This window comes from Lepidochelys olivacea (assembly GCF_965140295.1).
Source record: "Lepidochelys olivacea isolate rLepOli2 genome assembly, chromosome: 1".
NCBI lineage: Eukaryota > Metazoa > Chordata > Testudines > Cheloniidae > Lepidochelys > Lepidochelys olivacea.
In genome coordinates, this window is record NC_140411.1 from 279,956,721 (window position 1) to 279,969,336 (window position 12,616).

General features: G+C 42.2%; 1 protein-coding gene across 4 annotated transcripts in view; it reads left to right on the forward strand.

Moving 5' to 3' along the window:
* The window catches only part of PPFIA2 (PTPRF interacting protein alpha 2), a 611,661-nt gene that overhangs the window by 336,391 nt on the left and 262,654 nt on the right, over nt 1-12,616 (forward strand). For all 4 annotated transcript variants that reach the window (XM_084639583.1, XM_084639582.1, XM_084639585.1 and 1 more), the window contains one exon: nt 6,792-6,893. In XM_084639583.1, coding sequence (XP_084495709.1) covers nt 6,792-6,893 — 102 coding nt within the window. The remainder of the gene's footprint in view (nt 1-6,791; nt 6,894-12,616) is intronic.

Consider the following 12,616-nt stretch of genomic DNA (forward strand, 5'->3'; position numbering starts at 1 on the left):
TTAGTCTTTTCATATTATAATATAAAAATAGTGCAAACATCTGAGTAATTTCCATATAGTTTTAATCCTGTTTAGTTCTTAATCGGCTTCAGAGCCCAACAACTTCTGTATCAACTTTAAGAGTGCAGTTGTGCTTGTCAAATTGTATTAGTTATGCGGCAGATTCTACCTTCCGGGGTCCTAAACTATGACTGACCATGCAACATTTCTGCTACAAACAGTAATTTTAGATGACAGTATTCTTTTGGTTCCTGTACATCTAGGAGGCAAATATAAGAGGAGAGGTCATTGGCATCACATGCTATTACATAACTGGGTAAAACAAAAACATGTATTTCTTTGCTTTCAACTTGAGCTTTCATACTCTGGAGATATTTACATGTACATTACTCAGACGACATCACAGACTTAATGATACACTTTAAAAGAATTTCAGCATTTACGCATGTTTTTCTGAAGCATGAATTCACAAGCAGCTTGTTGTGAAGTTTTAGGTGGTGTTAAGTTACCAATCAAAAACCAAATATGACAAAAATAATTTGATTGTAAAGACCAAAATCAAATTCACTGTTACAGTGAGACATTCTCTGTAGAAGTCTTAGAAGGATTTTCTTCTTGGAATTTACATAGTGTCACCTTTCAATTCAGAGAAGTCAAAGCTCTTGACAATTGGGTGCTATCTATTATTTCAGATAAAAGGGAAACTTGACCACTGAATGTTCTTCAGCTCTTAATGAACAAAGAGGTAACTGCCTTTTGTAAATATCAGAACCACAAAGATATCAACAACATAGAGGAAATTCAGAGAACAACAAAACCAAAATAATTAAGGGGCTTGAACGTATCGACTTCTGGAAAAGATCTAGAAAGCTGTATATAGATATCTTGGCCCAATGAGGACTACTCAATACTATGAATATAGTCTATAGCTTTTTGATGGCTGTAAATGATGACGTATAAGCAGGGGTGGAAGTAATATTAAACACTTACTGGTACGGGGGTCTGCCTCTGGGGCCCCAGAAAGGGGGGGCCGGGCTGGGGTCAGCCTCCCCAAGCCAGCCCATCTGCGCCGCCTGGCCTGCACCGCCCAGGGCTCCAGCGGTGATTTGAAAGGGCCCAGGGTTCTGGCCGCTTTTGCGATAGCATGTGGGAGCCCCAGGCCCTTTTAAATCACCAGCCCTAGGGCAGCTGCTCCTTTTGCCCACCCCTGTCAGGGAGGGTGGGGGCAAAAGGGGCAACGACGTTAAAGTGTTGCTCTGGGTGCATGGGCCGGTACCGGCTTCTTACTGGTACGCTGTACCGGCCTACTTTCACCTTGGCGTGTAAGATAATTCTGGTGATCCCTAGACATATAACTGAGGGCTAGCCTACACTGGCAACACTAAAGTGCTGCCATGGCAGCGCTTTAAGATGGCTTTTGTAGTCACAGCAGAGAGCTCTCCCAACGCTCTAAAAAAAATGGATGGCTCCCAGCGCTGGTGCACTGTTTACACTGGCACTGAAACTTGCTGCAGTCAGGGGGGTGTTTTTTCACACCCCTGAGCGAGAAAGTTGCAACGCTGTATATTGCCAGTGTAGTCAACCCATTAGAGTAATGACTTGAAATTAAGCAATGGGAAACTTAGGCTGATGACCAGGGTAAGTTCTGTAAAACCATAAGAGAGTCTCCCAAATGAAGTAGTGGAAACTCTGTTGCATAATTATTTAAAACTGGACAGCCAGAGCACTGGGGACATAGTGCAGGGACAGTCTTGCATTTGGTATAGTGATGAACAGATTACCTGATAAGTCCATATCTAACTGATACATATAGACATTAAATCTAAAGAACAAAAAGTTTATCATCAGACTGTATCTCTGCCTTACTGTAGCTAATCACTATGAATCCTCCTAAATCATTAGGTGACACGTGTAATCCTTGACATCAGCTGACACCCTTCCCAGCATCCAAGCATATGCCAACAGCCTAAAGCATTTAAGTTCCAAACAAAAAGAGCTTACATCTGGTTATTAATAAAGCTGAGTTTTCTGTACCATAGTACAGCCCCCAAGTCAGCAGTAACTACAGGATTTTAGATGGCAGTCACTTGACTTATTTGTTCATTAAAGACTGTCTAGGAATTGGAGGATGGAAAATGAAATATGCTAAAATATTACCTTTAACATCTATTCATGAGTTTTTGAAAGCATAACATTTATAGCTAAAATAGATAAATCTATCAGAACATTAGAATATAGTTAGAAATCTCTCATGCACTGTGATATGAGTACACAAAATATATAGCAAGGCTATCAGTAGGATTTGAGATTGGAGGACTGTAACTTTTATTTTCCAGAAGCAGGTATAGAAAGAGCATATATGTGTTTTGAGTATCTAATTTAAACTGACTTTTATTTCTTTATATTAATGTTAAATATAATATCCCTTGGTATATGGTTTAAATGACATCACTTAACTATATGCAGTGTTGTTGTTGGACCCACGATATTAGAGACACAAGGTGGGTGAGATAATATCTTTTATTGGATCAACTTCAACTGGTGAGAGAGAGAAACTTTTGAGCTTACACAGAGCTCTTCTTCAGGTCTGGAAAACACACTCACTACTAAATACAAGGTGGAACAGATTGTTTAGTGTTAAGTAGGTAAATATTTCAAGGGACCATTCAAGGTGAAGTGCCCCATTAACACACCTCCTCTCTCTTGCCTCCATATGACTGGAGGGAACAGCTGGGGAGGGTTAGTGGGTTACAGATTGTTGTAATAAGTCATAAATTCAGTGTCTCTTTTTAGTTCATGCTTTTTAGTGTCTACCAAAGTTATGAATTTAAGCTTCCAGGCTCATCTTTTGAAAGTGTTATGCAGGTTTCCTTTGAGGATGAGGACTGACAGGTCAGATAAAATGATTGCTTTGTGAAAAGTGTTCACCCACAGGTGATGTGATGTTTTTGTCTTTTATCATTTTCCTGTGTATAAGAGAGCTCTAGTCAGATTGTCATTTTCCGATAGTATATCAAACCTACAATAAGCTGCGTAGACAAAAGTATAACACTTTTTAAGCACTGTGGCCAAATTTTAAAAAGCAACATAGTCACTTAAGCACTTAAATTCCACTTTCAAAAGTAACTTAGGAGCTTAAGTCTCATAGTCCATCTATTGATAGATTATAAATACTATATAAAATATACCAAAAGAGCTTAAACTTCTGAAATCAGAATAGAAAAAAGACAATGTTCATGAAACATAGTCTATAGAAAAATGTGTTTGAATAGTATTTGAAATTAACTTCTTTGCATTTCACCTTGTCTGAATTACAAAGCTGAAGAATTCATGGGATGCCTTACAATATGGTTTCTGAAAGCTGTTTATTTACCACAGAAATATTGGAAGGCCATAGAAATTACAGAGACTGGAGTGTTTTGTTATTTTATTTTTGTTGTAAATCCCACTAATTCCTTTGTTCCTCTTTGCTTCAAAAAAGAGCCTTTCCCTATTGCATAATATGCTGATATAACTACACAGCAGCAATAGTAGCAGCATAACTAGGGCCATTTATCACTGCGTGAAGTAATTAATGTAAAGAACAAAAGAGACTACAACATGATAATTCAATTAAACACAGAAAGCGTTAAAATACTACCTCTGAGGCATATGCCTATTAAATCCAAGAACCCTTTTTATCTTTCTTGTACTGCACATAGCATATTGACTGCCTTGAGAAGAATCCTATACATCTACATATTCAGTTTGGTTACTGGGAATGACAATATTGCAATAAAATGAATGCACCATTTAATGTGTACAGTATGTACATATCTGGCACTGGTTTAGAATAACAGACTAATGGTCAATCCCAGAGAGTTCAATGGGACTTTTGTCAGAATGACAACTGGAGACTCCTCTATTAGACTGTTACTCTTTGAGAAATTTTAGAAAATGGTATTATATGAAAGGCTTCTGTCAGGGGGTACCCACATCCCATCCGTCTCTGGGGGAGGATTGGGGAATCAGAGTTGTGATACCTCTGCGGTTGCAGTCTACCAGATGGTTCTTAGACTGACAGCAGTACAGCCTGTGGGTCAGAGTCAATATGGCTGCCCTTGGGGTTCAGGGCTGTATGGCCTAATGGCCAAAGTCAATATGGCTGCCTTTGACATTCAGGGCCTGATGTACAGATACAGGGTCAAACACCAAAGGGGGAGTGGTGGCCAGGGTAGGGGAACCCAGGCCCACCCAACTCCACTGGTTCCCAGCCCAGAGCCCGTCAGCGGCGAGTGCGTTGGCCACCCAATCAGTGGGGATCCTACTGCAACACGCTGAGCTTACATGGGTGGGAGATACAACTCACTCTGCCTCCCTGGGCCACTTCCTACCGTGTCTTCTGAACCTATAGGCCAGATATTATTGGGATCTCTAGGTTCCCTGGTGCAGGTAGCTCACTGAAACTCTAACTACTCCCGCCAGCGAACTGTAGGTAGCAGGTATCTGGATTGGTCCCTGGGATCTCTCATTCCTGCAGTCAGGGGCTGTAGCAGCGCCTTGCCTGGGGCCTCCAGCAAGCGTGCTTCCTCCTCAGTGGCCAGCCCAGATTGAGCTGAGCTGCTCTCCTTTATTGTAGCACAGCAGTTGGAGCATGCCCAGCACGGTCTGAGGGGTAGGACTTGCTCCGCCCATAGTGTGGGGTATGCACACCCCGTCACAGCTTCACATATGATATAGTCTAAATCCAGTTTTACCTTCAGTCTTGATTTCAGTGGGAGTCCTTTATGACTAAAGACTGCAAGACTGGCCCCAAAATAATATTCTGCTGACATGCTGATGATTTAATTTGAACCGAAAATGTCAAATAGAAATATTAAAGCTTTTAGTATTACACAACATGTGTAACATGTGACAATAAGACACTAATACATACATGCCTTTCTCCCATGCTGTAAGCTACAGTTGCCATAAGCAGAGGTTCATGAGTTTCATACTTCATATTTCATAGAGGGGGCCTGTCAACAAGATGTTTTTGGTAGGGGTCTAGTCATTGAAATTCATTCCCTTTATTGGTCCAAGTGTGTTTACCTTCACAGGAAGGGTGTTGGGCAGGGGTGAAAGTAACTTAAAAGGACTTACCAGTACTCCGGAGTACTGAGCCAAGATTTAAAGGTCCCAGGGCTGCGGCTGGAAGCCCCCGGGCCTTTAAATCACCCCTGGAGCTACCAGCTGCAGACACAGCTGGGAGCTTAGGAGCGATTTAAAGGGCTCCGGGCTCCGTCCGCCGCTACCACCGCAGAGCTCCAGGACCTTTAAATCACTGCCGGAGCCCTGCTGCCGCTACCCCAGGGGCTCCGGCAGTGGGACTCAGGCAGCCCTTTACAGGGCCCAGGGCTCCCTGCAGTGACGGGAGCCCCGGGCCCTTTAAAGCATTGCTGGAGCCTTGCCGCCGCTACCCCAGGGGCTCTGGCAGCAGGGCTCGGGTGGTGCTTTAAAGGGCCAGGGCTCCATCCGCTGCGGGGAGCCCGGGGCCCTTTAAAGCACCAGCCCGGGGAAGCCGGTCCGGTCTGACATGGCGTACTGGCTCTTGCCGGTACGCTGTACCGGACCGTACCAGCTTACTTTCACTTCTGGTGTTGGGGGTGTTATAAGCTTGTATATGAGGGTAGAGGACTTCAGTTTAGTGTGGGGGTGCTTGGGTGGTGATGGTGGCCTTTGGTATAAAGGAGGTCAGACTAGGTGATCGAGGGGTCCCTCAGAGCCATAAACTCTAGGACTCTTATCACTTTTTTTGTTTTAGTTCATGGATGCTGGAACTAGGGATGTAGGGGTGCTGCAGCACTCCCTGACTTGAAGTGGTTTCCATTATATACAGGGTTTACAGTTTGGTTCAATGCCTCTCAGCACCCCACTATAAAAATTCTTCCAGCACCCCTGTTTTAGTTGGTAATTTCAGGTTTGAAGGTAAAAAAGATACTGTCAGCTTCACTGATTGGCAATTGTAATTTTAACCATGTCTCAGTGTTCTGAATGGGTGCTTTTCATCAGCTGTGGCCAGGGTTTTTGTAGAAAAAGTGTCTCTGTGGTATTTTTATTGGTTTTTTTTAAATCAGTTAAAACCTAAACAAATCAAAAGTAGAATATTACCAACCTCACAGGAAAGTTATGCACCTTAGGCTCTGATTCTGGAAAGCACTTTAGTGTACACTTAAGTTCATTTCTTTTTATGTCAGTTTTTAATCACCTGCTTAACTTAAAGCACCTGCTAAAGTCCTATTAATTCAATGGGACTTTAGCTGGTGCTTAAAGTTAAATAAATGCTTAAATACTGTCCTGAATAGGATGCTTTCTTGAACTGGTACCTTAAAATGCTAACATGGTAGAGGTTTTTGAGATCATTGGATGGACAGTGCTATAGAAGCAGCTTATTGTTGTTATTGATTATGGTATTGCAATTAATTTGCTTCCCAATCTCTAATCAAAATAATTTGACGTGTTCAGAAATAATTTGCTAAACTGTAGGCCAGATCCTCAGCTATTTCAACTGGCCAAGCTCTGAAGCTGACTTTGACCCTATGACTTTCTAGAATCCTTTAGTTACACATAGTTATGAATTATGTACCAGTAAATACATATTATTATAGACGATAATACTTATCTATGCTATTTTAATTTTTAAAAGTCCAGAAAGGCTGCAGTATAAAGTTACTTAAATATTAAATCCTAAATGTTACAATGCAGATTAATTTTGGGAATTCACTCCAAAATGTACATTTAAAATAATCTTTGTGTTTATTTCCTTTTTATAGGAATTTGCTGCACTGACAAAAGAGTTAAATGTGTGTAGGGAGCAACTGCTTGAAAAAGAAGAAGAGATTTCAGAACTGAAGGCTGAAAGAAACAACACAAGAGTAAGTATATAGTAGAATTTTTATACGTGTATGCTTTTAGGACTAACTTTGTATGAAGCAGAAGGAATACAACTGTGTGCCTACACCTGTTAATTTCCTTTAATAATAATCATAATCCTGACATAAGCATATCAAGTTTGTAATAACTTGTTTATTTTGTGTAACAAGATAAGTTTACTACAATTCTTCTACAAGAAAGTGTGATATATTTTATGTGAGGGAAACAAACCATTATAATTTTGACCATAATGTGCTTAATACACTTTAACCTGATATTGTGGCCCCATGAAGTTGATGGACGTTTTGCTGTTGACTTCAGCAAGGCCAGGATTTCACAGTCCTGTAAAACTTGAGGGCCACATTCTCCTCATACTTACTTGAATGCAGAATTTGACTGATAGTGTACATTGGTTTGTATTGTAATCAGGTTTGAAAACAAAGAAATCACCCGTTTAGATCTAAAATACTGTAGCTCTTGAATAATTAGTGCCAATTTTAAATGGGGGCATATCTGTAATATGTAGATAGGTGCATATATATTCATATCCATTAAAAATGCTGCGTGCTGATGCATATGGTGAATTTGATGCTGTTCATAAGTTTCTAATGGAAAGAATCACTCAAGAAAAGCTAATGGTCAATAATAGGCATTTACTAAATGAGAAATGCCATCTTCAGGGCTCAGCAGGAGCTAAATCAAGCTCTGACATCGACACCACTTTTGCAAACCATGAAACTTAGGCAATCTGTTCCTGTGCTAGGTGAAGAGAAATCAACAAGAGATTTATTAGGGCAACTAATACCAGTGAATAAAGGTTATAGAACGTGATGGCCTTGCTAGAGGGTACATTTGAAATCCTGGCAGCTAAAGTTAATAAACTTACCAATGTGTTATGGAATGGAGAAGCAGTTAGACATGGAAGATGAAGACCTAAGAGATGGGAAAAATACACTATATAGTAAATGCAGATAAACTAATGTACTCATCCAAACCAAGGCTATGGAAAGAAGAATGAAACAACTTGACAATCAAGTCAGAGACACAAGGTGGGTGAGGTAGTATCTTTTATTGGACCAATTGAACTTTTCACCCATATTGTCTCTCTAATATCATGGGACCAACACAACTACAACTGCTGACATTCAAGAATGTTTGAGATACCTGCAACTGTGAAACAAACACAAGTCTTATCCTGATGAATCTGCATTAGAATTACAGTAACTTTAACTCCCATAAACCTAAACATCAAAGTGTACTTTTTAGCACTATTGTGCATGTGCTATAAGTGACTTTGTAAAAATGACATTTGTTACATATTTATTTCCTCTCCATGATCTTGGTACCATATTAATTGAATTCAGTTTTTATTTTTTTATGTCAGCATTGCAAGGTCAACCTGGTATCTGCAAGAACAATCAGTGTTGAGAGTTCTTTGTTGAATAAATAATGCGTGTCACAAACTGGCTGGTACCATACTGTACAGTCACCAATCTTTTGCAAGTGGACCCATGTGCTTCCAAGGCCACTGGGCTTGGGTAGAGTCTAGTCACTGTTTCTAGTGCTAGGACTATAGGGCAGACTCATACCTCTTGTTAGACATACTTCTTTGGGATGTGGAGTACCACCACTCAGCTCCCCTTTATCCTGAAATTAGTGTCTGAGACCTCCTGAGCCACTTTCCCTCTCCCCCTGTCGCATATACAAACTCCCCAAGAGCTCTGCCTAGGCTCTGGGCACTCTGAGCTTCTAGTTTAGTCCCTGTAGGGACAAAGAGGCAGGAAAGCAAAGAACACAGGCTTATCAAAGGAATTTCTTAACCACAGAATCTTTACTCTTAAAGAACTCAAGAGTTACAGATCTTTGAAAATAAAACCAAAGACCTGAGAAACACCCTTCATTGGTCTGATCTCACCCCTTCTGTGACTCTGAGGTTTGTCAGTGTTTCAGGCTTGGCAGAGACCCTCCTGTTCTAACCTTCCTGCAAGACCTCCCTAAAGGTGAGAATGGTCAGCCCTCTCACCCAGAGAAGCACTGCGCCCTTAAGTAAACTCTCTGTCTCTTAGCCATGTGCTTCACTGGGATGCTACAGCCCCCTCCCCCAGTCATGTTTACCTTACCTGCAGGCCTCTGCATAGAAAAAACATTGTTCCATGTGGATGAGAGACAATCAAAGTTGCTGGCTCCAGATCAGTCTTGGTGCCTTCAATGAAGTTTCAAACACCTTTCTGGACAGGGTACTGTCTGTAATTCAGTACAATAAGCCACCCTCAGGCAAGTTTACAGATGTGTTCAGCATGTTACTCCAAAATAGAATTCACAATCTGATACAGACATATGTTGTTCTCAGAATATAATGCTGCGAAAACAGCCTACTAAACAAACAAAAGTATTCTAATAAACTAATAATATAGCAAGAGCCAAGATATAGTGTGGCATTTGGAAGAGGAAACCAAGCCAAAATAAGTGAGACCAACTGACTCTCCCCTTGTTTGAACCCAGCCCCCTCACTACATTTGATACAACCATAGGCAGGCTTACCTAGCTTCTCCAGATGCTTTCGCTCTCAGAAGTCTTTATGCCCATGACAGATATTGCAACCACATGCAGTATCTTTATGGACCATATTGTATTAAGCGTATGAATGGTGGTCCAGGGATTGTATGCAGTTCCAGGGCGGGGAGATTGCCACAGCTCCTCCAGGCAGTAAGAACAGTGGATGAGAGGGTGAATTATAGGTTATAACCACTTCCAGAGAGGTGCCACCCCTGGGAGAGGTTTGCATATACTGGTTCAAACTGGATTTTCCAGAGACCAACAGACAAAGAAAGGGCTTTTGGTATAAAAAGACTGTATTTAAACTGACTCAGGGTCTTCTTTCTGATCCAGCAAACAGGCAGGATCTTCTGTCCAAGGGGGGCAACCCTTGCGGAAGGGTTGGAAAGACTTTGGCCTGCCAGGGCCCCATAAGACTGATGGGTGACTCCTGGTATGTTTAGTATGGCGTTTTATATCTGTGTATGAGTTTTGTTATGTTTTCTCTGGAGTGCTTTTACCTTAAGAATAAATGTGCTTACTGAAAAAGGGCTGTGTGGTAACTTATAACTGCTGGCAGTACACTGTTCACAGAGAAAGCAAAGCACGGGCTCTGTCCTTTAGTCATACTGGCTTTCTGGGGATGTCTCAGTGTAGCCAGAGAGCTGTGCAGCCTTAAAACCCTGGACAGGATGGGGAGAGGCAAGGGTCTCCACCGGGGAGAGGTAATGGTTGCAAGCTAGAAACCTTAAGTGTGTGCCCGCAATGCACCATAGAGGAGGAATACAGGTGCAGTTATCCTGAAACTGTGACAATCTCTTCCTCTTTTGAAGAATAGAGCCTCTTAAAATGCCCTGATACTCTGATTTTCAGAAACAAGTCTAGCCCAAATTCTTCACATGCTGCTGAGAGAAAAAGGAAGGAGGAACTCCTGCCCGTATGCTCATTGGCATTCCATTCTATGGAAACCTTAAACTTAGGCACAAAGAAAGCAGGGTCTCAGCTCCCTGCCTCAGCCAGAGCCCCCCAGGAAAATGTCTATTCCTTCTCACAGTGTTTCTTAAGTGCTGCCCTGCAGTGTGTTTCTTCCCTGGGATGAGATACTCACCTTTGGCCTTATCCATGTGTTTTCTGTTTCTTACATTATCATAAGATACAATAGAAATTAGGGCTGTCAATTGCAGTTCATACCTGTGATTAACTGAAAGTAAAATTAATGTGTAATTTTCTTTAATGTGTTAATTGCATGCCTGGGGGGGGAGGGGGCAGGGAGACAGACAGGGGGCTAAAGCCTCAGCCCATACCTAGATGCGGTGGGGGGCTGGAACAGCCCAGTTCCAGAGGTGGCAGTAGGAGATGTGTGTGTGCGGGTGGTGGTGGGGGGGCAGGGGTTGGAGGAGCCCCAGCCAGCAGCTTCCCGGGGAGGCACAGGGGGGCTGGAGCCGCACACCCTGAACCCCGAGAGGGGCTAGATCCCTAAGCCCCATGCTGGGCTGAAGCTCAAAGCCCAAAGGGGCTAAAGCCCCATTCCAGGCTGAAGCCCAGAGCCCCACACCCCGAGAGGTGCTGAAGCCCACACAATGCACCCTGAGGGGGGCTGAAGCCCCATGCTGGACTGAAGCCCCGAGCCCAATGCCCTGAAGGGGGCTGAAGCCCAGAGCCCCCAGCCCTCATCCTATATTTGAAAATATAGAAAACCCCCAAAATATTTAAATAAATGGTATTTTAATATTGTTTAACAGTGCAATCAAAAGTGCAATTAATTGTGATTAATTTTTAATCACTTGACAGCCCTAGTAGAATTATCTTTCATTTCAGAACATAGTTTGCAATTCTTTCAACATGTGAGGCAAAATAGAACAGTACTGGACCACCTGTATCTATATTGCCTGGCTCTGCACTGATGACAGCAAGACAAATATGTTTTTGACAGTAAAATCATTTCATGTGACTTTGAAAAAGTAGAAAGAGTAGAAATTTCTATAGTAACTTTTGTATTGAGCAGAGGCGCTGACTTTCTAATGTGCCAGGGGGTGCTTGACCCCCCCCCCCAAGCTGTGCCCCAGGCCCTGCCCCCATTCCTCCCTGCCACTGCCCTGATCCCACTCCACTCCAGCCCCTCCTGTACCCCATTCTGCCCCCTCCCATGAGTGCATCTCACTCTCATTCCTTCCCCTCCCCACAGTGTGTCCTGCATGCCATGGAACAGCTGGTGTGCGGCGGGCGGAAAACACTGGAAGGGAGGGGGAGGCACTGATCAGTGGAGCTGTTGGTGGGCAGAAGGTGCTGGGAGTTGGAGGAGGAGAGCTGGCTGCTGGTGCATGCTCAGCAACCACCATTTTTTCCCCATGGGTGTTCCAGCCCCGGAGCACCCAAGGAATAGGTGCCTATGCTACTGTCTAATTTCAGTTTTGAAAGAATAACCAGCCCTACAGTATATGGAAAGGTATTCTAGGATCTCTTCTAGAGCTGGAACACAGACCAATGTGGTACATTAATTGTGATAATCTCAAATATCAGGGAATATCAAAGGAGGCCAAAACTAAAAATGAACATATATGTTATGTTAAAATGAGGACATTCTTTTCTTTTCTGACCTGAGCCAGTTGATAATTCTTAGTTAAAGTATCCCTTCTTTTCCCAACAAAGTTGCAGTTTGTAATCAGAATGAATGTAAATGCAGGTGGGGGTAAGGATACAGTAAAGTATCTGCCTAAATTAACAGTTCAGTAAGCAAACTTTTTATATTGTTTTTGAAAACTGCTGAAGAATATACTGTAGTAAACTTGATAACATTTTTTAGTTACTTAATGCTAATGGGTAAGGTCCTTGTTTAAAATAGAAATTAAAAGTAAAATTCCATTTGTCTTCTTCTATATTCTGTAAATATAATCGTTTGGAGGAGAAAAGCAGGACTCAGAAGTCCAAGGTAATAGATTTAAGAGAGAAAACACATTTCATGTGAGTTCAGTGTTTTGGAAAGTGCTGGCTGACAGCCCTGGAGAATGATGGTCCCTGTACATAGAACATTTGCAGAACAAGAAGTGACAGTGTAAGCTTCCTCAAACTGACCTGCTGATCTGGAGGACCAGCCAGAGCAAGACGATAGCTCAATCTCTTTGCCTGTTTAATCTTTTGAGGCTGTGAACAAAGGTACCAGTTACTGTGAAATGTGGTGGCTTTTTTGTGA